Raw genomic sequence first — 27,736 nt, 5'->3', positions numbered from 1 at the left:
AGGCTGGAACACCACACAGATCAAAGGAAAAAAGCTTTACTATTAGTCTTGCCTTTTCTTAGGTTTTATCTCAACCAATCACAGCTATGCCAAAAGACACGTTAAGGAACTTTGCACAAGACTGAGGTTTTAAACAGTGAGCTAGGGATTAAAAAAAAAATTACCTAAGTAAATTTCATCAAGATAAACAGAAACAAGTGATACTGACATCTATATAATGCAGAGTAAATAAACCTACAGCTCTCAGGAATCCCAAGCTGGCTTTCAGGGGAATGGGGGGAGTAAATCTATCACAAGTACTGTTTTCAGTGTAGGTCCACCTTGAAAAATTCTCAACTGATGTTCAAAATGAAATTAGGAAAGGATGAGATATCAGGGCACAGATTCTGAACAGACTCATCCCTTTATTATGACTAAATTTTCACCTTATTTCTACAGTTCACAGACTGTTTATCTCCCTGTGCAAAATGTCATTGGGCAACTGCACTGACACAGGTTTGTTTTCACAAGTTTGCAATACTTCATTGAATTCTATCATCTTTAAAAATTATTTCAAATTAAAAGTCTTTAGCATCTTTTCAAGTTTCTCACTACTTCAAATTATCCACTTCGAAAGGGTAATGTTCAGCTGTAATACATACAATTGCTATGTGTAACTACAATCTGTAAATCATAGTATGTAACTATGTAAACTGTGTGCTTACATACATCAATGACTTCTGAATATGCTTAAAGGATTCCTTTATTAAGGAAACAAATGTTTTGAAATATTTCACTCAGACGACTTACAAAGATACACATTGTACAATACTGCCTTAAACTAGAACAGTTAAACACACAGAGAAAGGCTTCTCTAACCCTAAATAGACAGTGATAATTCTTTTAGCAGTAGTCTGAATAACAACAGCTCACTTGCTCTGTGGGTGAACAAGGGAAAACTAAACCTTTTTCCACTCAGATAATGAAAATCTCATTACGTTTTAAGGTGGGACTCTACCATTTTTGAAGGAGACTGAGGAGAAAGCTTCCTTTACAACTCTCAGATGTCTGAGTGCTGGAATGTATTTCTAGCTTAGAATACACTCACCATAATTTTGAAAAGTACATTTACCTGGATGGCTATCAGGCCACTTGGCAAATCCACCAACAAGGCGATCTTGAGTTGACAGGATGTAATTTCGGTTTTTCTCACAATCTGTATATTGGAATGTGTTCAAGAGCTGAAAAGAAATCAGGCCATTACAGTAATATACTGAATAGCATATTTTTAATACTAACATATAGTGCCTATTTGAGAGAAGCAGTCTAGCAGAGATAGCACTAGTCTGGTAAACCTCCATACCCAGCATTTTTGCAAGATTAAATACCTTTATAGTGATCTGTGCATATTCATGCACTTGTGCCAAATATGTAACTCTTACGAGGAAAGAAAAGATATAATGCTTAAAGAAATCAAAACATGTCAGTAACTATCCTGTAGCTGTTTTGTACCCTACCTTCAATGTTGCTCCCACCCAAAAGGAATAGCAAGTGTCTACAGGTTTGTTGGGTCGTCCATGGTAGCCATCCTGTTGTCTCATGACACACCACCTTCTTATTCTGTTCAGTTCTTTTTCTGAAAAAACCTCCTCCAGTTTACCCATCAAATACAGTGACGCAATACCACAAAATGTAGAGCCACCTGTGAAGACAGAGTTGGTTTTGCAATATTCTGATACCCAGATTTTTACTGAAACCTATACGGTATCAGTCAGAACTTTAACTACTTTAGGGTAGTAACAATTAAATCAATGGATTTTTTAAAAGTATGAAGCTGTTAATTTTAAGTCTAAAATCCAAATAAATAAAAACATTTTAGTTCAGCACTTAGGTCAGCCAAGTCTTGCACAAATAAACCTGAATTCATTTTCTTAAAGCTGGATTGCTTCCCAATGCTGCACAATTTACATTACACAGCAGTCCAGAAATAAGTATATTGCAATGTAACAGAAAACATTTCTTCCTATATAACATCGAAAAGAAAGCTATTGGGATGCCAGCAATCAGACTGAAGCAGAGATGCCAAAGGCAGTCTCAGACAAAATACCCCAGAGGATATAAACAGACAGAAGTCTGGTGAGCAGAAAGCCAAAAAAAAAAAAAAAAAAAAAAAAATGTCAAGGAAAAAAAGAGAAAAGGCGTAGTTAATACTGTGAAAAGTCTTCTGGAGTCTTATGGTTGTAATAAACATAAATTACACTTCTAAGGAATTTTTTTGTTGTCAAGGAAACTGCATGGTAAAATTTGGAATTAGTGGAAAAACTCATGTTCTTTATATATCATGGCCATCACTTTAAAGTCCACCAAAACTCATTCTCAGCCTATTACCTGGTATGATAAAAATACAGCCTGGGAAAGACCATAAGCAAGCTGCTGATACAAGACCTGAGGCTCAAAGCTCCTTACAATATCCTGCTGCTAGAAGACCCCAGGAACGTTAAGGTTATCTTTATTTGGATGCTGAAACGCAGCATAAGGATGCTGAAGTAATGCTGTCTGTTATCACTAGCATTCTACAGCAAATTAATTAATTTTTTTAATACATAGTGGTATAATTTAAGTTTAACGATTTTATCTATCCTGCAGAAAGAAAACAGATGGAATCCTATCAAAGCTCAACACTAAAGATAAAATTTGCAAACATTTGATCGATTTAGAATCAGTCACATGAAAGTCAGCAGACCACTACTTTAGGGCATAGAAATGTTTTGCTTAAAAATATCAGTCCCTTGAGAATCCCTATCTTCACAACTACCTACTGTTTACGAAAATTAACTGCTGCTTCACAGTTTGAGCCCCCAACAGATGCTGTAATCTATCAGAAGAAACACATCTATGTTTTACTAATAGCTGCTGAAATTGGAGATTATCAGGTGCATTGCACAAAATCTCTGACAGATAAATCCAGAGAGTAGCAATAGTACATGTGGGGAAAGTTTGCTCTCCCAGTGACAGATGAGAACTACAGCCAACACCTTTCAATAAAAAATTCATGAGGTAAGATTAATGAAGATATATTAAGAGCCCATCTGGTCTGCTATTAAACTGGAACTAAGGGAAGAAGAGAGACGATATTCTGAGGCATGTTTTTGATTTGCTCCTCCTCATCCCACTTCCTTAAAAATCAGAAAAGAAAGAGAGGCATAACATACCCTGCATCTTTTACAGCATCTTCAATCCCAGTCTTAAGAATAGTTGTAGAACATACTAACATTCTTACCATGAGATTCCAGTCCAGCTCCCTGTGCCAGGCCATTATCGTAAGACTGAAGAAAAAAACCCCACATACCAGTTACTTTAAAACCGTATCACTTTCACAGACATTGTGATTTCTCAATTTACTAGCAAAATTATCATCAGACCATGACCACCATCTAACCTGATTAAGTTCTGAACCTATGCCTCAAAAAGCTCTTAGCACAAAACAGTTAACAAGCGAACCTTGTTTCAATGCAGGCATCTTTTATGACTTTCATGGAATTCATTTTAGTTGTGACATACGTTAGAAATCTGAAAATGGGTAAACATGTCTTTGCCAAAAAGGGAAAGCACGAGATGCAGATTAAGGAAAAAGAAAGAACAGTATTTTTGTCTTCATAAAAAGAGAAAATGGATATATCTTTCTGAACAAAATTAAATGGATAAATGATATCTAACCTAGAACCTGGTTAACATACAAAAAGGCAAAATGCAAGGTACTACTGTGTGTACAACACTCAAGTACAAGAAATGCTTCGGTAAGGAGCAAGAACATCAGCCTTTAAAAAAAATGAAGACAGGAGGCGAAGCAAACCAGAAGTGACAACACAATGAAGCATACTACTGGACTAAACTTAACATGCCCTATAAAATATTCCTTTTAAAAAATACCTTAACAATGCTGAAAAGTCACTTTGTTAAGTGATAAAAAAAGAATTAAGTTGAGTCTGATGAGCAAAGTACCAAGAATATTACAGTACCGGTCTGTTACAAGCAATCTAGGAGCAGATGATATTGTATATGTAGGAATATCAAGCCTTCTTCCCTAAAAATTCATTAAATCATTTTGCATGATAAGAAACAAAGGATCATAGTAAGTTATTCTAAAATAGAAAATGTTTATCTTACAGTACTTCATAGAATATTTAATAAATTATCACTGGACAAATACCAAACTGTTTAGTGGGAACAAAAATTAAGTTTAATTTTTGAAGTTAAATTACACAGGTCCTACATCTTCTATATTAACTGCTCATTTAATGATTGGTTCAATATCTGATCAGACAGTTAGAAAGAGATTTCAACTTTCCCCCACCAGGCACCGACTGAATTTCTCATGTTTTCTCCAAAACATTTAACAGTGGCTCGAAGACACAGGATACCTTGAAAGACCACTAATGACTCTCAATAGTCCTCACCAAGGAATGGCTACAGGAGCTAGCAGCTCTGAAGGAATGTCCTGAAGGATTAATTTGTAGATCTGTTCTTAAAGATGACATTGAGAAGTAAAAAGGAAACACACACGGAAGCTATGTTAAAGCTATATTCCTCACTTTATTAATTGTAGCTGCAAGCTGAAGCAACTAAAAAGACTAACATCTGACACATACACTTGAAGCTGCAGCTTGACCTTCTAAAGTTTGAACCAGTCATTTAAAGTAATACCTATGAACATCTGAATGTTAAAACACACAAACTCTTCATGTTGCCTTTTGAGAAGCAATGCAAATGTGCTACCACACCCCGCAGATCCATTAACTGCTAAGCAAAGGCAAGCTGATTAGCAAAGCTATGCTGGCAAAGCTAATTAACTTTACAAACTGTAATTGTAAAAGGAGGTGGTTTGCTTTATGTATGACAACATAATTAGCTCTGGAGAAAAGCTGTTAAGCCTGCATCCCAGACAGTGCACTATGTTGGGCTATACAATTAGCTTGAAATTTTAACATACAGTAGTTGACCTTTGGCTGACTGGTGCCTATTTATTTACAGACAACAGCTGCTCTTTGGGGACTTGTGTGCATTAAAGAACAAGGAAATTTTTGTTCCTTTGTTATTTTGAATAGACCCAGGAAATTATATGCAAAAGAGGCTCTAGGTTACTACAACATGAAAACTGCATAATGAAATACTATCCTCAGGAAATGTGTAAATCCAGTTGGGTACAATCTTCGCTTCACAATCTAAAAGTTTCACAACAAGTTTACTTATATCAACAGATTCATACCTGCATTTCAAGAGGGCTCTATGATACTAGAAGAAGCAGATGCTATACTTAAAAAGATTCTTGCAGTATCTCTACTTAAAAGAAACACATCTGCGGTAAACCAATGTTGCAAAAACCAGTATTTTAGAATCTGTGGAAGTAATTCAGAATTTCAGCAACTCAGGTGTCTGTTGCTTTTTGATTAGTAATGCATCTGACTTTCAAATATGAAAGCCAAAAGTCACACCTATGCTGATTATGCTGATAATAATTGTGTGATTGGAATCTATTCTACTGACAATAGAACTGATCCAGAATTATTTTTTGTGATCAGTATTGTATAAACAATTTTTAGTCAAGTTGTAACAAGAAGGCTATCTTTTGTGTATGAATATTCACTTCTTTTTAACATAGTTACTTATCTGAATAAAGCACACCATTGTTTCATGTTCCAACCTTCTGCTGTTCCTGACATGCCCAACGTACACAAACTTGCTCCCTCCTTCAGCTGCACTGAGTTGTATCTGTCACAATTCTTGAATCACTAAAGAGAGTAAATTCTAAAGAACAAGCTAAAAAATCCAGAAGCTTATTACAAAAATTACTCTGTTTATCCGGTCTTGTTACTCTCCATTCAGATTGCACTTCACGCATATGTTAATTTGAATTACTGAAAAAATGTTGGTTAACTATCACTTGCTTCATCTATATCCAAATGATAACATACAATAGTAAAACAAAACCATACGTTTCTGTCACAGCAGTTTACTACTGAGCAATGAGTCTCTCTTGTTTCATAATTAATGGAAGTACCGGAAAGAAGTAACATTGTAGGAAAACAGTAGTAAGCACCTGCAGGAAAGTCTATAGCAATATTCACTGTATAGTTAATTACACAAGGAATAACATGAAATAATCTCAAATATAATTTGCTTTGTTATATATAGGTTATTTTTAGCACCGTCTACAAAATCTTAAGAGGAGAAATTAAGCTAACATTCTTGGATACCACATTTCACATTCATTGTATTTATTTAAGAAATACACTTTCAAGAAAACTTTGTTTCATGTAATAGGTAATTGAATTGCAATACACCTCACTGAGGGTTGTGGAAAGAGATGAATGAGAAGTAGGAACCACCACCACCACTGTGAAATGATATTCACAACAGGCAACTCCCCAAATGTCTGAGACTTCTTCAGACACATCTTCAGCTCTACAACATGACTAAGCAGGATGCAAAGATTTTGTGTGTTTGCCAAGAAGTGCTAGACACTTCGCAACCGCTTAGTGCATTGAAATACTGGTTTGACCAAGCACTGTACACCCAGAAAACCCAGACAAAACTAGTGTATACGAGCATACCAACTCTGCAACGAACTAATCGTACACCATGCTTCTAAAAATCATACTGAACACAGTGTATACCAATTCACAGTAAACCTGGATAAAAATACAGCATCTCTTGTTACACATTAGCACATGCCAAGAACACTGCTTACAGGATCTCTTTAACTTACTCTCTAAGCTAGCCAGGAAAAGACAGTCTTCATAAGCCACAGTGTCTTCTGGGCTTTGACCATGCCTGTACTACAGCTTTACTTCGCTGGTCAACCAAATTATTACTACGAGCTTTTCCAAGAGGTCTTGTTCTGTTCAGGCTTAAATTTTATTATTTAAGTGGTGTTTATTTTCCCAATACAAACATTACAATTGGAATTTGCAGCTACAAAGATTAATGCTAAGGCTCTAGAAGCAAACTATAAATTTGGTTCAAGATCACCGTAGCCAGTAAATCTCCAGTGCCATTTCAAAGCTCCAAACTTTCAAAAGAATCTCCACTTGCCTGCTCTACCAATGGCCTCATATGATACTTTCTAGTTCTTGTCCTAGAATTGCTCTCTGCTTACTTCATCTTTTCGGTGCTACCTATTACTTTACATACCTCTGTCACAGTCCACTTAATCACCTTCTTTCCAGAATGAAGAGTTCTAGTATATTAAATGCTTCTTTTACACAAGCTGATTCATACCTCTGACAATTCAGTTCAACCTTCTTTGTACCTTCCACAGTTCCACCATGCAGTTTCAGACCGAAACTGCACTCAAGTGTACAAAACGCTAACTAACAGTTGGTTGATGGGATGTATGAAACAACACAATGAGGATTTTGCTCTTTGGTTTTGTTCTCTATTCTTTTTTTACTCTCCTGTGGTAACCCTGCTGAGCTATCTGATTAAAGACTAACCTCAGTAAACATGAAGGTCCAGCAAGGATCAGAGGACAAAGAACCCTCCTGACCTAATCAGTGAAAAGTGAGCACTCTGACTCAGCTACTCCCTCAGACTGTGAGAGGAGATCGGATAAACAATTGTCCCTGGGTGAAACCCACCAAGAGGATTCAGCAGGGATATTCTCACGGTTGGGACCCATGCTAAAACGAGACAGCTGCCAACTACTGAGATATAGGGGCTCTTAAGGGATGCAGGGGAAGAAAACCCTGAGACTGTATAAAACTTGTTATGGGGTTGTTTATTGGGAAACGCAAGGGTGTGCAGAACTTATTATGGGATGGCTAGGGAAAGGACTAATGGTGAGAAAGGGAAAGATTAAAGCAGAGAGGGGAGGAACAAGCAAGGGATAAGAGGGGGAAAAGGGTCCTACTAGAGTGTGAACAAACTGCTGGTCTGTATGCTTGTATAACTGAGCCCTGCCCTTGATCACCTCAGTCGGTCCAAGGCTATAGCAGTATGCCAGAAAGCTTCTTGTGATGTACAGCAAGAAATGCATACACATCTTACTACCTCCTTAAAAAATAAATAAAATATAAACCCAAATTTGGTCTAGAGCAGGAGATCAAGTCTTCCTTGGACCTGTTTCTCACTTAAATTTTACAATCTCACTGCTGGCAGCAACTCCTAAAACATACTGGTTTACAACAGAAGTTGCATGTCATCATAAATTTGGCTCGTTTTTTGTGGACCAGAAGAGTTTACTATGTATGTTTACTCCCATTCAGAGGGCTGTATTTTTCAAGCTTACTTAGCTTCTTTCAAAAGCATTTATTTTAATATTGGAAAATGAAACTCAATGAAACATCATGAAAAAAACTGGTAACTCATTTTCTCCAACCAATTACGAATACAGCTTGCACAGACCAGAAAAAAAATGTGCATACACTTACATTTTCCATCATTCCAAATACCGAATAAACAACCAAGCGCATAACTGGTTTATTACTTGAACTGTTGCCAACAATTAGTTTTTCCTGTGATTCTGTATATAATTTAAAAAGCAGAACTACAGCTCATTGAAATGTGAGAATTTTATTGATTCAGTGCTTTATTTATGCACCTTTTAAGTCATAGGAACATCAGGCCCCAGTATTCAAAAAACTTACTCTCAATTTTAAATTGAGTGTTAAAGAAAAAAGATCAGATTTAATTTGCAGTGAACAAACACAACGAATAAAATTATCTTGCTAGTACACGCATTACAATGAAAATACAAATGCCAAAGAACAACGTAGTTTTTAGTTTTCAACTTACTCAAGTAGGAACAGAACAGAAAGAAATTACCATAGTATTGCAATTTGGATGGAGAGATTTTCAGTTACAGTTGAGAAATAGATCTAGTACCTTTAACATGTAGTAAGAAATAACACTTGCAAATACTCACCATACTTCCTCTAATGTAGCCTATCGCTTTTTTCATATCCATGCCTGACCAGTTATCGAGCATGTAGCAGATGCAGGAAGCACAGTACACAAACCTCATATCATTCTCACTTCCTTCCAGCACTGCACAGAAACTGAAAGAAAGTTTCTGTCATTATACACTGTATAGCCCGTTATGTCAGGAAACACGAAGAGCAGTTCAAGGAATTGTGGAATTTTTCCTCTAAAAATAGTTACTTCTATTGACAGTACTCCCATAAATATATCCCAAAATGATGCTATATTTTCTTTTTAGAAGATGTGATTCTAAGCCAAGCAACATGGATATTTAGGAACCTGAGTAACTTTATTTCTAGCAATGTAATGACACTGGTCTTTTTTCAAAGACATTAATGCTTACAGTCTCACTTACGACTATATATACCAATGTATGACTTACCATTTTAACATTTACTGGTTTTTTTGCCTTCCTAGAAATCTTAATAGCTCACAAGGCTTTCTTTCCTGACTGCAACTTCCAAGATTGGTGTCCTATGTATACATAAATGTAATTGCTGTGACTACCATTTCTAATGCAAACAGTGAAAATTACCTTCAATCCAGTTTTCCATTTCTTATGGCTACAATCTTTGCAAACTCTACAAACATTTGAAAGTTATACCTGGGTTATCTAGGTACGACCCTGGGCTCTCTCAGAGACTGTTAAAATGAAGATGGATGCTGTGGCTTGGATGCTTGTATCAGAAATACTGTGGCCAGCAGTACTAGTGAAGTGATTGTTCCCTCGTACTCAGCACGGGTAAGGCCGCATCTCAAATCCTGTGTTCAGGTCTGGGCCTCTCACTACAAGAAAGACATTGAGGGGCTGCAGTGTGTCCAGAGACGGGCAGCGGGGCTGGGGAAGGGGCTGGGGCACAGGTCTGATGAGGAGCGGCTGAGGGGACTGGGGGGGTTTAGTCTGGAGGAGACTCAGGGGGGACCTTACTGCTCTCTGCAGCTCCCTGACAAGAGGCTGCAGGCAGGTGGTGGTTGGTCTCTTCTCCTACAGAAGAAGTGACAGGACAAGAGGAAACAGCCTCAAGCTACATCAGGGGAGGTTTACCTTGGACACTAGGAAAATTTTCTTCACTGAAAGGGTAGTCAAGCATTGGAACAGGCTGCCCAGGCCAGCAGTTGAGTCACTATCCCTGGAGGTGTTTAAAAGATGTGTAAATGTGGTACTTATGGACATGGTTTAGTGGTGGACATGGCAGTGTTAGGTTAATGGTTGAAACTCATGATCTTAAGGCCATTTCCAACCTAAACAATTCTATGATAAACAGAAATAGGTAATAAGTTTAATTACCTGTAACAATAAATAAAACTTTAACTGTTTGTTCTGATTTGCTGCCTGACAAGCCTCCATTTGGTTCAAAGAGCTAGTTACTCTATTTTGATGACTTAACCACTTGCAACAAGGCAGCACATGAGTATTTCGGTGAGTCCACCTGCCAAATCTCTTCCAAAAAGAAGGAAAAAATATGGGACTATCACTACTATGAGACTCCCTCTCTGACCTTGCAATTCAACTATATACCCTGTTATCTTCTTGCAAAACAAAACCTCCAATGCCTACTGAAAGATACTTCTATCTCTTCCAACCTCAATGGTGCCAGGCCCTGCTCTCCACAGCTCAGATAGGAGTGAACGCCCTTGTTCTTGGGATATGGCACAGGACATTCTGGGAAATGAGGACACCTCTTAACGTGTGCCAGTACTGTGGTTTACAGTCTCACCCGTCCTCAGATGACAACTGCATTGTATGTTACCCAGATACTTCAAATCACATTCAGCTAAGGTAAAGTAGAAATTAAAATACACGTTTATCCATAACGTAAAAAAAGGCAATATAATTTCAATTAACTTTATTTTTTAAATTTTAATATTTGTTTCTTCACACCTTTCTTTTATTAATTAAGACTAGCATACTTATACTGGGATAACACCAGAAAAATGTATCTTTCCCTCACTGAACTTACTTGGTTTCCATCTGGACAAGACGTTAGCTCAAGTTCTGGTTTTCCCACATCCTTCCCCTTTTGGGCAGTAAAAGCGATTTTCATAGGTATGAAAATGTCTGTCACTAGAAACTGACTCCTGCCAACACAAAACTCTATAGCAGTGCAAAGCACTCTCCCTATAGGGTTAGCTGGCACTCTTTAGCACGGAATCTAAAATATAGGATCATGTGCAAGAGCTATCAGTCTGTACATTAAAAACACACAAGAAACGAACATAGAGATTAACTGTATGTGGCTTATTACTGTAAACAGGCAAGATGACAAGTAACCATTTCAAAATGCTAGTCAGTTGGGATCAACTCCTTCCTTTCCGATATACTTTAAAAATAAAAATGGTCTGACATAAAACAGGAATGCATGGAGCAATGGAACACGCACCTCTTGCTTGAAGAGACTGCAAACTGTAGCAGATCAACAAATACATGTATATGTGTACACATGCGTTAGGACCTGGCCCATTCACGTCAGTCTGGTGCTATATCTAACAGAAAACTGTACTGCATGTAGCTCATATTCACCACTTACAGTCTGAACATTCTGGAGTTTTCTGTTTGTTTTTTCTTTCTAAAAACACAAACACTGCATTTTCCTAGTTGTGTTACAGCAAAAAAGTTTCATTACACATGTCTAAGGCAATACAGAGCCATTTGACCAAAACAAAAGCTTTCTTAACTCTTAAAGACTGACAGCAATTTCATTGTGAAGTGAAAAATAATTCCTTAAGGAACAATGTATCTATGATTCTGCATTTCATAAATTACTCTTTCAAAAGTGACACCCAGTAAAGTTTAACAACAGACAGTTCATGTGCACTAGCAGAAGTTTTCATTAGCTACCAGCTTCAGCCAGCATAAAAACCAAAAAATCCAACCAACAGATGTAGATCAAGGGGTACAATACCATGTATTAAAAAAAAATGCATGCAAAAAGGACAGATTCCAAAATTATGTTTAGTAATATCATACTCCTATTACATGTAACACATAGCCTAATTCATTCTGCATATTGATATCCTGAGTCTCCCAAAACTGAAGTCCGTCCTCCCACAAAAAAAGAAAATATCATCATAGCAGTGTTCCAGGGCCCTGCAAAAAACAGAGACTATTAACACTGAAAAGTTCACTTACCTGAAGGACCGAGCAGGAATAACTACTATCCTCAAGACATAAATAACCTATTAACTTTCCAGTAATAAATATCTACAGTTACAAGCAAATACCATCATTCTACAATATAAAAGCAAATCTACATACGAAGTGCTGTTTGGTCCTGCAAACTAGTATGTGTTCTATGACTGATACTGATTACCCACCAATATATCTTCTAATAGAAAGAAAACTATTATATAGCTACTTTCATGAAACCCACATTTCTTATGTTTCATTCCACATCTGAGTTTTCTATTAACCTTTTGAAGAGTTGCAGAATATAAAATATCTTTTACCTTCCATCCTCCAGCTGGAGAGCTCTCAGCCCTGCCAGTATGGCATCTTTATTGACTCGACTTAAATCATCTCCAAGAATAACCAGACAGGACAGACCTGTGTAAGTCATTGCTATGTGACCGCTATCATAGGGATGAAATATACCCAGACCCTAGAAAAAAGGGGGAAAAAATAAAAATATTTAAACATCCTGAGATCCAACATTACAGTCACGCATTCTTTTCTTTAAAAAATTAAGAGGTAAACAAAGTCCTTTTCTCTTCACTCATTATGGTTAAACAGAAGGCATCCCACTTAGCTTCTCTAATCAAACCCAACAATTGCACAGCTCTGCTACCCTTGTAAACAGTTGCTCAGTAGGAACCTTTGGAAGAAAGTTTTGCCAAGAGTGGTATTTATGCAGGAGTTAAGCAAAAATATGGGATGTGCTCACCTGTACCTAAGCTTATCCTGACACACCACTGGGCATTAGCTTCCTGGCAGCTGGGTGAGTATTGTTAAACAGCCAGACCTCTGGAGGTCCCTTCAACAAAGATTTTACAATCTAATGATCTACAAGTAGGAAGCAGTGTGAGGGATTATTAGTAATCTCTCTGTCAATTGAAGCAATACCACATTAGCCTCTCATCTACTTTCATCTCTTATTCTAAAACAATAATCAGAGCTTAAAGTATTTACATGGCAAGTATCAACCGAGAAGCTAAAATATGAGTTAAATGCTGGCTAGTCACATGACACAAATCACAATAATGGGTGGGGGATTGACACAGCTGTGCTAAAATTATTATTTTTCCTTCTAGTATTTTACAGGAACATCCTGGACTGTACCACTTCAGTAAAACAGAAACCACATGTAACAAGATGACTGTGGATACTTGGGATGGTTCAACTTGGAGCAACTGGAAGACAACTATTTTAAAAAGGATGAAAGCTATTTCAATACTGAGTAGCAGAAACAAACCAGTTTCTAAATTACATTTTACTAGCATTACTGCCTAGTCAGTTGCCATCTTTATTCTGCAATTCATCCAAAAACACATGCAAAAAGCAATATAAACCCAAATTTAAGATTACGTTATGTGTAATTGGTATTTTTCAGGCAAGTCACATTTACTTCCAAAGCCAAAAAGCTTTGCTTCTAATGAAAAATTGGAAGAAAAATACTTACTACTTACTAGACAGCAAAGGACTGTTGTTACACTAGGGAATCACAGTTGGGAAAGGGAGGCAGAAAACAAGGTGAAAGTGGATGGGGCAGCACTGAAAAAGCTCTAGCTATGCAACAGAGCAGGAGAACAAGGGAGTGGGCACAGAGAGCTGCATTTCCTCTCCCTCATTTCCAGCTCTGGACTCTCTGCTGAGAAGGGTACACATTCTCAACAACTCCCACTCCTACCCCTGAGTTGCCAGTGCCCCCATCACTGTCTCCTGCCCTGAGCATCCCCCGGTCACACACACATAATAAACACACAGTGGTGGTGGTTGGCCAGGACCTCTGGAGGTCATCCGGTCCAACCCCATGCTCAAGCAGGGCCACCTAGAGCTGGGTGCCCAGGACCATGTCCAGATGACCTTTGATTATCTCCAAGGATGGAGACCACTACCTCCCTGGGCAACCTGTGCCAGTGCTCAGTCACCCTCACAGTGAAAAAGTGTTTCCTGATGTTCAGAGGAAACCTCCAGTGTTTCAGTCTGTGCCCATTGCCTCTCTGGTCCTATCAGCAGGCATCACTGAAAAGAGCTTGGCTACAACCTCTTTGGACCCTCCCTGCAGGTATGTATATACACTGAAGAGATCTCCCCTAAGCCGCCTCTTCTCCAGGCTGAACATTCACAGTTCTCTCAGCCTTTCCTTGTAGAAGAGGTGCACCAATCCCGGACAGACTTGCCCACAGGGCACCCCACACTGAGGACAGTTACGCCCTCAAAGAGCTTAGAAAAAGCTACTGTAGCGATGAAACATACTTTTCTAACTTGCATGGATGCCAGGCTCTAATCCCAGAAGAAACAATTTGGCTTATTGTACCAATTTCAGGAATTTTCAATCTAACAACCAAGTATCTTCTTTTCAGAATACCTTCCGTCCAACTGTTCAATCCAATTGTTGATGGATTGTTAAACACTTAAAAATAATCCATCAGAAGAAATATACACATAATGAAGGTTATGTGTACATGAAGAAGTAATGCAACAGGTGTGGGTCTGGAAGGCACAACAGTAGGTACTGCAGTACTGGTGTGCACACTGTATGCATTCCACAGTTTGTGCCAGCTGTAGTCTGGCTCCATGTACTGACAGCCCACTAATGGAGAAGCTCATTCAGAGTGCCCCTTCTGGTTCAGTTCTATTCAAAAGGAGCCTAGTTTCTGTGTCTCACTCTTTTGAAGCGAGCACATTAAACTGCTCTTATAAAGTGCTCTCTGCTGACCGGAACCAATACACTGGTGCAGACATACTCTGAGAAGACAACAACGGGGATATGTCCAGGTCCTGTTCTCTCTATACACTTACCTTTTGGGATAGTTATGTTTCAGGTCACACAGAAAATAGATTTAACTTGGATCTCAGCGATGGAGTAAACTGGTTCTACTCTATGGGCGTTACTGTCATGGTCTCCACAGTCTGAGCCTTCCATGAAAGAACTAACACTTAAAGATGCAAGCTGAGGGGAAGCTTTCAAACATTTAAATCTGGTTCAGTGATGCGATGATGTTCCTTACCACATTATCCAGAAAGGCTAATTAAACATAACTCATGGTCACCAGCAATTCCTGCTGACCACTGCAGAGAGGCCTAAGGAACCCTCTCTGCTGCAGAAGCATGGGCAAGACCTCTCCAAACACTAATAAAGAAAGTTAAACTAAATACTAAACATATTCCCACACAGGCAGGGTCCCACTTTCAAAAAACTTTCTTCTCACACCAGGCACCCATGTTACAAGCATGGATTGTTTGAACCTCAAGAAAATACAATGCTATGTCAGGAACATGAAACAGATCTTTTTTTCCCTAAGTGAAAACATATGTTATTTACTGACATCTTGGATAAAAGTTCCAGGTATTTGCTTTCAATCTAGCCCCTAAAACCGATTTGTAACACTTTTAAGAGATTGAAAAGACCTAGGTTCATCCAAAAGACTAAGGAGACTGTTCACCCCTAAATTGAAAAGCTAGTTTCAACTCCAGTAACACCAAATCAAGAGAGACTACAGAACCTGGAGCCATTTCAGAAAACTGTTATCCAATTTTAAATGATTCATGTTTAAATGCAGTGATAGAAGCAGCACTCTTAGCTTTAATTTACAGTTAAGACTTTCTAAGGTTGTGTGCGCTGAGAGGGTCAAGTGGCTATGTTTTTGCCTTACTTTTCATAAAGTCCCAATGATCTGCATAAACAACACCATCAAACATTGAAAAGGTAACATCTAAAAAAACCCCAAACCGAACGCAAATGAGCTATCCTGGTAACAATTTAGTGAAGTTGTAAATTCTAATATATCCCTTGCTTTCTTCTATTATTTTGAAGGGTCCCTAGTGACAGAGGACATTTGGCTACCTCCAGTATGGTACCTTTCTCATATCTCAAGAATGAAAACACTGTAGTGGCATGTAATAAATAGTAATTGTCAATGCAAACCCCAAACACTTCCAGGCTTTTTAAAAAATACTTTTTCAAGACATAGATTTAATAGAACATTATAAAATGATGAATAAAGAAAAATTACAAGACCCTAAACATAATTCAAAGTCATTGCAGTGGAATTCCAAGTCTTCCCGAGTTATTTCAGAACATTTCAGGGCAACAGTGCTGGAAATACTTTAAACCTTTGTATGCCACTAAATCAAGCAGTTCTCATCCTTGTAATGTAGATGCAATGAAAAAAGTATTGCAAGTTTGAATAAAAAGCACATCCTGCAAACAGTTTTCTAGAGATAATGGCCTTGCAGCTAATGTCCACAGGTTATATGATTCCACCTCTTTGTCCCTTCTGCAAATTGGCTAACACATTATAAGACACCTATGGGTTACAACACACTTCCTGAAAAGAGAATATTTAAGTATGAAGCATGTACTATTGGAAGTTGAGAGTTAAATTAAAACACTGGAAAGCACTGGGAAGGTATAATGATGCTTTGCCAATCTCATGGACTTTTTTGTTTTCAGGGGCCTTTACAAGAGCTCAGAACTACATCCATAACTCACTCCTCAAGCTTTAGCACAAACTGATTTAATACACCACACAGCTCTGACCCAAACCTTTCAGGAAACATGACTGATACGTTTGTATCATCTCTGTTTGATAAAATTATATCTTTATTCATTTTACAATGCTTATAATGTTATGCCACCAATAGTAACCTCAACTACTTTAGATGACTTACCATCTTCTGAGAATAATTGTATGGGGTTTTTTACACAATTATACTGAAATTCTTTCATACTATTTTGTCTTCACATTTTAACAAAGCATCCTAGTAAGTCACCACTATATATAAACCTAAATTGCTTAAGGTTTTAAGCAGAAGTTTTCCTTTTTTCCTTCAAGCTCAGTGGGTGGTTGGATTGCCACTGAGGCTAATTCCAATTAAAACAGATTATGAATTCATCTTGCTACTACAGTGTGAGCTCACTGCAGACACAATCTGTAGTGTGGAACAGAATAAATACCAAAGCAAACAAAGAGACAAATTACCTTGCCTGTCACATGCTGCTGCAGCAACCCAGTGCAGAAACATAAAAAAAACACTCTTTGCAATTTTTTTCCCCTTGTCAGAAAGCCCAACCCCTGAATATTACTGTTATGAGTACTTGGCTGACTTGCTATGCTAAGAGGCACACGCAGTTATTATTCCAATGTAGATTAAAATTCCAACAAGTTGTTCAGAAGCATAAAGTTATGCTGTTAAAGAGTAAAACAAAAATAAGGCCAAAACAGGCTGCTGCACTACCTTCATACTCGTTAGTTCAAATGTTTTTTACACTCAGCTACAGCTATTAGGGTATCTGATGTCCATCCCTGCTTTCAATTTCAGATCTGAAGATTCATTCATTCATTTATATGTAAAATCTTGCTATCTGTCCACTACAAAAATAAAATACTTGGTGATATTTCAGTGCTCTTCCAGATCTTTTATCCACACTTTAGTGAGATTTGACTCTTCACTTTCCAACACCAGACAAAACTACTCTGTCTCTTTCACAGTCCTTAGAATCATAGAACTGTTTAGGTTAGAAAAGACCTTTAAGATCATTGAGGCCAACCATTAACCTAGCACTGCCAAGTCCACCACTAAGCCATATACTTAAGTGCCACATCTACATGTCTTTTAGATACCTCTAGGGATGGTAACTCAACCACTTCCCTGGGCAGCCCTTCCCACACACTGGCTTCGGCTTCCCTCTTCCAACCATATCAGACCTTCTGCACCATCTTTAGCAGCCTCTGCGAACCTCTTTTCTCTCCTGTATTAACGGCACTTTCTTTTCATACACAGATTTCTCTGTCTTGAACCTCAGTTCTGTGGGCTTCAAAGCATCCTCTTCCAGTCATGACAAACTGGGATGAACAAAGCCTTGCCTATGTTTGATCAGATACCAGGTACAACCAAATATGCATGTTTCGTCACAGGAAAAGGAATACTGAAGAACAGCGTGTGCTGCTTCACTTAATAGGACTCTTCCTTACTTCAGTAACAGATCAGAGAAGGGGCAGAATGCACTGAGACAATTTCTGTCAGTTTCTTCACTGCTCTGGAAATTGTACCATTTTAGTATAGTACGTTTCCTATGCATGTTTCTTAAAAACTCTGCAAACATTTCAGTGTATTAACAGTGCAAAAATCCATGCCTTCCAGATACTCTGTAATTGTGCAGTTAACATTATAAAACACACAAGATCATTTACCGTGTAATTGAAAATATTTCACACACACAGAGTTAACTGACCTTGGAGGGATTGAATGGCATCCCTAAATATGAAGAGCCTCTGAATCCACAGCGATTCAAGTTTGATCCTGGAAAAGATAAAAAGACTCAACTAACTTGCTTTGCTGAAACACTCATTTATAAACCACAACTCTGTAGTCCAGATCAAGATCTGTTAGTTCAACACTATTCACAGTTATTACTAGAGTTTGCATGTGTCTGTCAGTATGTTCCCGACTTCAGTTTGTTATCACTCTGATTAATAAAAAAAACAACAATCCAAAACAAAGGAAACCACAAGCAAACTTTCTGCTATAATGACAAAGCAGCAGATTTTTTTTTTATTGGTGGAAATACAGCGTTCATATCAGCACAGAATTGCCTTCCATGCTCAAAAAAAAAATATAAAAAAGGATTGCTCCCCTGGAAAAGTGCCCTGCGGTAACAGATTTTTTTCCTTTCTGGATTCCTGCCTGGTAATACCATCTGTTTCCAAGCAGAATTGTTTTAAGATACTTTGCAACATGTACAAGTACAAACAAACTGTTCACAGTTTTAAGCTTGCAGTGATCAAACTCAATATTGTCAGAGTGAAATAGTTAAAACGGTATGAAAGGCAAATTTTTACTTGAAGCCATTTTTCTCTCACCCAAAACACAGGTATACAAGAACACTAGCTATCAAACGTTTCTGTTAGTGATTCAGTGTAACTTGTTTTAAGTATGTCACAATACCTGAGCAAGCAATATACAGAAGTGTGCACCACACACTGTCTAGAGGTAAGCACAGGTTTGCAGGGCTCAGATCTGCTTCTGCATAGCAAAAATCAATTACTTTTCTCCTCAGCCTCTGAAAGTAAAAGTCTAATGACTGCTGTGACTCAACAGCACTTGGGTGTTCCAAAATTCTCTCCCCAACCCTCCCCCCCTTTTCAGCTCTTCAGCCTTCAGTCTAAAAATCCTCATGGAGATCAGGGAAAATTGCACCAGACTAACCAAACAAGAATAGTTAAGTGGAAAGTCCTAAAAATATTACTATGCAATGTGGTCTTACCAGTTCTGATATAATTTATCAAAACATCAGCTTGTAATTTTAAATAAATTCTGCATGTATGCAACCTTTAAGCTAGAAGCTTTTACTAGTCTAAGCACTTCAATTTATTTCAAGGTAGAAATGGCAGTATGAAACCCAAATGCAGTGTGCTGTTAGCAGGTCACTTTGGTAGGCTTCTGAATTGACAGCTGCTATGAAAAGAAGAAATTAAAAACAAAGTACATGAATGAAATCAGGATCTATTATTCCCTTTAGCTGTTCAATTTTCATGCAATATTTTAAAACTTCTGTTGTACTACTAAACAGCTACCAACTAAAAAACCAGCACTGGTAATTTTAAAATGCTGGATTTTTAGCTGGTTTGCTATCATTGATTCAAAATCTATTTTGACTCTTTACATCAGTGACTTCTAACCTCCCAGCCTAGACTTCACACACTGGCTCCTAGGAGAAACAGAAGAACTGCATGGCTTTTCAATACCCTTAATACTGCACAATCTTTAGAGGGAATTGTATCCCCTCCTCCAAACAAAAAAAAACTTTGCCATTAATGTGCATGCAATAGATGTTTCCTAGACCTTCTGCTCTACAAGTGAATTGCTAAATTTCCATTAAAATTCTTGTATTAAAAACCAGAATGCTGACTTATAAAGGAAATGTTAAAACAGGAAGTGAAAACAGCTCGTTTCTAACTCCAGTACTTCGATGTAACCTCTCCAATATTTTTTTCCTGTCAACATACAAGTTCAAAACCAAATGGGAACCAAAGGGAAATTAGGGAAAAACCACTGTCTTCCAGTTTATGCACATCACCTCACCTTCTGTGAAGCTGGTTTTGCGATTTTATTGCAAAATATTTGAACTTCTTACCTTACGTAACAGCTTAGTAGTGCCAGTCAAACTCCTGCCTACTTTCCTGAACAACAGACTGTCAGAATCAGAAATTACAAAATAAACATGTCCTCGTTGGGGAAAAAAAAAAAAAAAAAAAAAAAAGAAGAAAAAAGGATATAATCATAGTTTATATCCCTTGTAAAAAATTGCTGGGATGATTAACTCGGCTGCAGCATGCTGAAACACCAAGCGTACCTGCAGTTACGAAGTGGCACCACCTGGTGTTCACTTTCAGAGTTAAGCATATTTAACCACCTTCTGAAAGGATTTTAATACAGAGCAGAAAGTAATAAATGTTTCATTAACTGCTGCGTGACTATCGCAAGCAGAACAAAACATACCTGCAAATTCTTTAGTTCTGTTTCAAATGTGAAAAGCAAACTGACCCATTGCCCAAACCAGAAAAGCTGAAACTTCCCTGTGAAGAAAATCATGTTACTCATGTGTGCGCAGGCCAGAAAGTCCTTAAGACATGTAACAAAGCTTCAAGTGACGACCAGAGACGGCTTATCCTGGGAGCTCGTTTGTTATGGGCAGGAAATTTTTGTTATTTATGTCTTTATGATTTTTCTCGCATGGGAATATTGGTAATTTTTACCACTACTTCTTCCCATTCATGTTACCTATGCATTCCTCTGGTTCCAAAGCTTTTCTCATTTTGCTAAGTACAGAAGCAAGCTTACATACATCTTTAAAATTTTACTATAAAAAAACCCCAACAACACAGCTTTAACATAGGCTGACACAGTCAATACATTCAGATAAAAGTACGTATAAGCAATTCTTACTGAACTAGGGTTAAAAAAATAATTATTCTTATAAATCAAAGCACCAGAATATGTCATGAAATGCAGAGTTGCATTCTCTAAAGTGGAAGTCCATTATGCCTCCAGATAAATACTTCAAATGTAGCCATTAAAGAATGTTATGTTATGTTGGAGGAAAATTCGTATATCTGTTCAAGAAACTCATGATTAGAAAGTTCATATGTAACAGTGATCTCAAAAACAGTCAACAACATTTTATCCATTTTTTTTCAGTACTGACACACAAGCAAACAAGAAAGAACCATTACTACAAATCTAAATTTAGACTCTGCAGAAGGAAGTTTTAGGTCCCGGATGTGGTGTAATGGTTTTCAGCTTGCTATGCACAGGTCCTGGGGTTTCAAACTCATAAATGAAATTTGCCTTAGTCCTTTTGGTGCCGTTTCTTCAGTACAGCAAAGCTAGTGAAGCATCCAGTTGTCAAAAAGTACAATCTTCTCCTGGACTGGCATAGCACTTCCAGCCACCACAGCTCACCAAGATGACACAAAGCTAACCTTCTGTTAGATAAATAAATGCATGCTTTTCTGCCACTTGAACAAACTAAACCAGCTCTCAAGCAGGGTCAAACAAGTGTCAGTGTTTCTATGGAGAAGGATGGTGGATGAATATAGCCAAGGAGCTTGCCCCCACTGTGTCTGTAATTAGATTACTTTAGTACAGAGCTCCAGATTCACTCTTTCAAAAGTGCTGAACTGGTTTTAAATGTGACCTGCAAGAAAATGGGATAGTTAAAACAATTTTGAAATTCTGTCTAGTAGCTGCTTTATGAGAGGAAAAACAGTAAAGCTCTATTCTGACAAGAATCTTAAGAACAAGCAGTTGAAACAGGGTCTTTTGTCAACCCTTCTCCAATTTCAGTAACACTTTAAAAAGTATGTCTTAGTCTAAACACCTATAATTTCTGATAAAGCTTGTAGAAGAGCACCACCCTCCTCAAAATGAAAAAAACAAAAAGAATAAAGTTTTTATGCAAGATTTCAGATTCTTTCTAAAGGCAAACACAGTGATCTTTCTGCAGTGCACACAAAACAGAAACATGTATTAGTCATGCACCTAAGCAGAGCATTTACTAAAAGTGAAGGAAAAGTAACAATACCCCAAATCTATGAAATATAAAGCCAAACTGTTTTGCACGAGTTACAGAATGCAGGGGCCTTTCATAAGCAGAAGACAGCAATGAGACCAAGCATTCAGCTAAAGATGGCAGGTTTCTGTGTGAGGCATCAGTGGCATGCCATTCCTTCTAATTAGATTTGGTATTGAGTCTATCTCTACAACATTTGAGCTGGAATTATGGTACCTAAAGCACATTATTTGTTTGAATCACAGTTACAATAAACCCACAGAAGAAATACATTCTATCCTGGCAGGTCTTAACTTTTAGCATTTCAATTAGGCTCACAGAGTATGTATCTGCTTTCTTACTAAGCAAGATCAAGATGTCACCACTTTGCATTCATGAGCTTTAGTTCCACATAAAAATTTCAAAGGCTACAAACTTTGAATAGAGCTTTCATTAACCATCACACATATCACATACCTGTAAACACAAACATGTTACCTAAAACTATGACAGCATATTGTGAGACCCTATCTAAGTAGTATTCTAAACCACCAAATTCTGAATTTTCTACCAGGTTCTGTAATGCCCTGCTGCGGTGGATTGACCCCAACAAGTTAAACACTCACATGGCCACCTACTCACATCCCTGTCCTGTTGGAGGGCAAGAAAACAGATAAGGGGAGAAGGCTCACAGATTCAGAGACAGTTTGATAGGCAAAGCAGAAGCTGTGGCCACAAGCAAAGGAAAGGATGAATTCATTCACTACTTCCCATCAGCCATGTAGGTGTTTAGCCACTTCCCAGAACGCAGGGCCTCAGCATATGCAAGGGTTATTCAGGAAGACAAATACCGCAACCACAAACATCACCCCCCTTCTCCTTTCCTGGAGCTTTTACTGCTGAACACGATGGCAGATGGTACAGAGTATCCCTCAGGTCATTTGGGGTCAGCTGTCCTGGTTGTGTCCCCTGGCTGTATCTGGTGGGGGAGAAGGAGTGCAGAGGGGGGTGGGGGGGGAAGAGACACCCTTGACGTTGTGCAGGCACTGCTCAGCAACAGCTAAAACACCAGTGTATTGCCAACACTGTTTTAACCATGAACCCAAAACACAGCAGCATTCAGGCTGTCATGGAAAAAATGAATTATATCCCAGCCAGTACACCTAAGATAATAGTCACTGATAAATATTAACAGATAGTAATTTTTCAGAATATCAACTGCTCTGTCTCCCATCCATTGGAAAAGCAACTGTAAGGTAGCAGTAGTTCTCAAAAAAAAAATAGTGAATTTTCCATCTTAAAAAAGTGTTTTACATAAAAATCAACTGAAGTGCTATGGATATGGAACCTTTGGAGGTACAAACCTGAACAGCAGAGAAATTTATTTTTCTGATGAGAATTACGGGTATTGTCTTGCTCCTCATTTTAGGAATTCAAACAGTGATATGATCAAGAACAAATCCCAAGATTCTGTAAAAATATATTCCAATTTAAAATGTAAGTTTTAAACAGGTTTTCAGTCCCAGAGCCAAAATTAATTGTATTAAATAAATAATTATTAATTAATTAAACAAATAAAAAGACTTGTATTAATACAATATAGGTACTTAAGGGAAGATTACTGGAATTCATCATTCCAGAAACTATATTGTAAAACAGTGTTGTAATTTAGATGCTTAAAAATCACTTTTCCACAGAATGAGAGGTTTACCAGCATGCATGTAAAATAAGCTGCAATAGGATCTTTCTTTAAACACAGAGTAAAGTTGTGGTTTTTTTTTTACCTCGCAGGATTCTGATGCATCAAGCTAGCAACCATTCTCTTTAACTAGAGATGCACAAGCATTCTGAAACAAAAAACTTCACTGTTGCAGTCTATCAGAGTCAGCTACTTCTTCTAAGGGGCTAAAGATGGAGCTAGAGCTCTACTGCTGGGAGGCTACTAGTTAACAAACGTTGCATACACCCAGAATTAAAGAAGTGAAAATCAATACATTTATTGAAAGTAGATGTTACAGGAAGGTATACATTCCCTTCTGTACATTTTTTCATCCAATAACCAACTTGCTGCTTTTTGTATCATTTACGTTTTGCACCATCTATTGTCCATTAGACAAAGGAAAAAAGAAGAGTAAAAATAATGCTGAAGTTTTAGCAGTCAAGTGACCAGACAGAGTAGTGTTATTACCAAAAGCGTCAGAGAATAAGAAGAACAGAGCTTTTACATGTCATATAAAGATCAGGATTGGTGGGAAGTTTGGTGAAAAGGAGAGACTGATAATTTAAAAGCACAGAATGCACTGTTAAAAGCACCCTCCCCAGAACTACTCTCCTGTAGCTATATGATGGGATGATAGCTAGAAAAAGCAGCACATCTCAGCTTTGCCCTGGAGTGTTAGCTTCCACACCTGCATGCTGAGATTTATACTGCCCTCCCTAGGAGGCTCTTGACAATGGGACTATTCCAAACACTGGCTAAGTCCCCCCTGAGAATTACTGCATACTATCAAAGCCAAACAAACAAAAAATGCCTGCTCCATTCTCTGTTCCTTCAATCTTCACTGTTCTTCCAGAATACATTCCTGAAGACTGGGATAAAGATCAGAAAATTACTAACTCCTAAAACCAAAGCATGTACACCCTGGATTTTTTTTTTACTGCTAAAGGACAGGAATCTCCTCATGATCAAAAACATTGTGGGAATAATCATGTGATCCAATCCTCTAATTTTCTATAATCAGTCCTGGAACATAACACAAGGAAACCCAGATCTAATAAAACTAGTGCCTGGGCTGAATCTGATTGTTTGTAAGTCTCCAGAACAGATCTTCTTATAACTGTAAAAATAAAGCATCAGCAATCTTGACTTCCATATGCATACTTAATAAAAATGCTTTCATTTAATAAAACTTTTTTTAGGGGAAGAGACCTAATTTGTAATATATAATTAGATTAGATATAAGGAAACACACAATGTTCTTTCTACAACCATGCAACATACAAAGCGCATGTTCACGATTTTACAGACTGGCAACAGGAATTACCTCTTCTCTAGCACCCAGCCTGGAGCTATCACCACAGCAGCACTTAACACGCCAGCACCACCTTCCATAAAGCAGCAGGTGCCTCACCCACTCCACTCCTCCACTACTACTAGCCTTTCACCTGCACTGCCACAGAAAGAAGTCGGCAATACCAACTAGCCCACAGAAACAGCATCTCCTCGACTTCTGTCAAGGAAAGGCACACGAGCTCCCTCTCCGGCTTGGATCTGCTATGCACCTTCCAATCTGAGCGCAGCTGCGATGTAGCAACAGCATTACTCCTTCTAAAAACCTTACGTGAACTTAACCTTCACAGATCTAAGGGACAGATTTTTCATTTTAAAGCAGGAACTGTTTTATCCGTTTTGCTTAACCTTACATCTCCCATTTTCCAAAACCTGTTCCAAACAACCATGCCTGTGCTCAGAGCTCCTGGCATAGCTACAATTAGCAGAAGTCAATATTATCACCATTAGACTTGTAATACTTAAACATATGCATTTCTTTCAGAACCAGGTGAAACATCCTCTCAGATGCTTAAAGGTGCAACTCTTCCTTCAGGAAAATCAGCCTTGTATTTTATAAAAAACAAGATCCATCCACTATTCCCCAAGGTGAAAAGCAAAAGTAAAGGTGTTAATATAAATTAAAAAAAAACTAAAAACTCACTCACTGTCTTCTGTGGGAAGGACCTGCAGGGAATAAATCCATTCTATTATATCATCTTTGTTCACCACATCTAAGGAATCCAACATATCCAGACCAGAGAGTGCGAAAAATGCAATTGTCAACCTAAAAGAAAAAGATAAGACTTACACTTCCCACCATAAATATCATGGGGAAATTAACAAACAGTTGCAGAAACAGATATATCTACTAAGAATTCTCAGCCTATGATAGTGGTGCAACGCATAGAGACTAGCTCAGAAAGTGTGAAATTTATCTACTGGACAAAATTACGTTATTTGTAGCACAAACATTTCTCTTTTCATGTAAGCCACGCCTCCTTTTATATAGTAATAACATGCCAATTCAGACATTAAACTAAGGGCTGCTTACCTGAAAAAACCATACGACAAACTAAACTAGGTTGTTAACATATGGACCCCTAGCTCTCCCTGATGAATCAATCCCTAAATACGCAGTAAGTGCAAGGTAACCCTGAACTACAGTAAGCTGCCTCTCATTGTGTCCCAAACCCAGTTTTGTAGGCTTAGAAGTTAGTTGTCAACCAGCAAGGCTTCCTTTGTAACCAGTCAATGTATAAATAGGCACAAAGTATGAATTACCATCTAGAGGTACTTATTTCTTGTCCTTTGGTATAAAGGAGCCTAGGTAACTGACTAACTTAATTGTAGATTAAGCACACCAACTCCAAATATCCATTACAGGAGTGAAGTAGCTAGTATGCTGAATGTCCTTCTTGCCCACAGCTCATTTCCTTCCACAAAAGTGTTCTACCTCAACTGTTATCTAACACCTTGGAGTTCGGTTTTTTTACCTCAAACCACTGCAGTCACCTAGCTTACAGCACGGCCCCTCGAACAGTTGCACTACTTGCTCTAACAAAGCACTGAAGCAACAGCACTGGGTTAGGAACTTCAGATAGCTTCCTATGAGAGAAAATGTTCATGTGATGGTACCTTGGAAATTCTGACTCAGGTTAAAATTAGCTGGATGTATATTTTGCCACCCACACTTGCATCTGCTTCTCCTAGAAATTCTTGCTCTCCTTTCACCAGATAAGATGATGGATTGTGAAACAGCTGCTACACAGGCAGGAACTACATACAGTTCAGCATGCTAAAGAAACCCAAAAGTTAAAGCCAGCTTTCATTAGCAGACTAATTTATAATCTCCAGTTACCTCACAAGCTGGTGAGCCACCCTGACCATAAGTATTAGGTACCTCTGAAGACGAGGAGACACATGTAGACAGAAGTCTCTACAACCACTTAATTTCTGCATGTGGTTCTGCATCAGAACCACAAATAGTAAGACCAAAGAAAAAATGGTGATGTGAGTCAACCTAAAACACACCTCCAAAAGAATTCTTCTGATTAAATCACAGAAAAATAATGCAGCAAACGCTAATCTCAATACAATGGCACAATGTCAAAGGGTGACACTCCTACCAGTGGCCTGACCAGCTGCTATATCATTATCTGGCCATTCACAAGCAGAATTTAAGTCAACAACTTCTACTTCAAAACTGTTCATCATCTGGGATTACATAGCACAAGCAGTGGCCACAACTCAGTTGAATGACGTACTGTTAAACTGAGGTTACTTGCTTTTACACTATCTTTTACTTTGACCCTCAGCTTTTACATTGTTTTTCATACCACTCTTACTAACAAAAGGTTTTAATCTGTAATATGCTTGGATATTGAACACTAACATTCCTTTTTCAAAAAATCCCTCCATGCAGCTCTAAGGTCCCTGCAAAAACAAAAAATAAAATAATTTAAAAAAAATATCAAACATGGAATAGCGTACAGATCCATTACTGCAAGTATTT

General features: G+C 38.0%; 1 protein-coding gene across 1 annotated transcript in view; it reads right to left on the bottom strand.

Annotated features, from left to right (window-relative positions):
- The window catches only part of PGGT1B (protein geranylgeranyltransferase type I subunit beta), a 38,338-nt gene that overhangs the window by 5,947 nt on the left and 4,655 nt on the right, over positions 1–27,736 (bottom strand). Inside the window, exons 2-8 of the mRNA XM_040579228.1 lie at positions 25,890–26,008; positions 18,354–18,421; positions 12,406–12,557; positions 8,903–9,035; positions 3,260–3,305; positions 1,497–1,681; positions 1,112–1,220 (exon numbers count right to left, since the gene is read on the bottom strand). Of these exons, the coding sequence (XP_040435162.1) occupies positions 1,112–1,220; positions 1,497–1,681; positions 3,260–3,305; positions 8,903–9,035; positions 12,406–12,557; positions 18,354–18,421; positions 25,890–26,008 (812 nt within the window). The remainder of the gene's footprint in view (positions 1–1,111; positions 1,221–1,496; positions 1,682–3,259; positions 3,306–8,902; positions 9,036–12,405; positions 12,558–18,353; positions 18,422–25,889; positions 26,009–27,736) is intronic.

The sequence above is a fragment of the Falco naumanni genome, chromosome Z (genome assembly GCF_017639655.2).
Source record: "Falco naumanni isolate bFalNau1 chromosome Z, bFalNau1.pat, whole genome shotgun sequence".
NCBI lineage: Eukaryota > Metazoa > Chordata > Aves > Falconiformes > Falconidae > Falco > Falco naumanni.
This window is presented reverse-complemented; position numbering and strand designations above follow the sequence as displayed.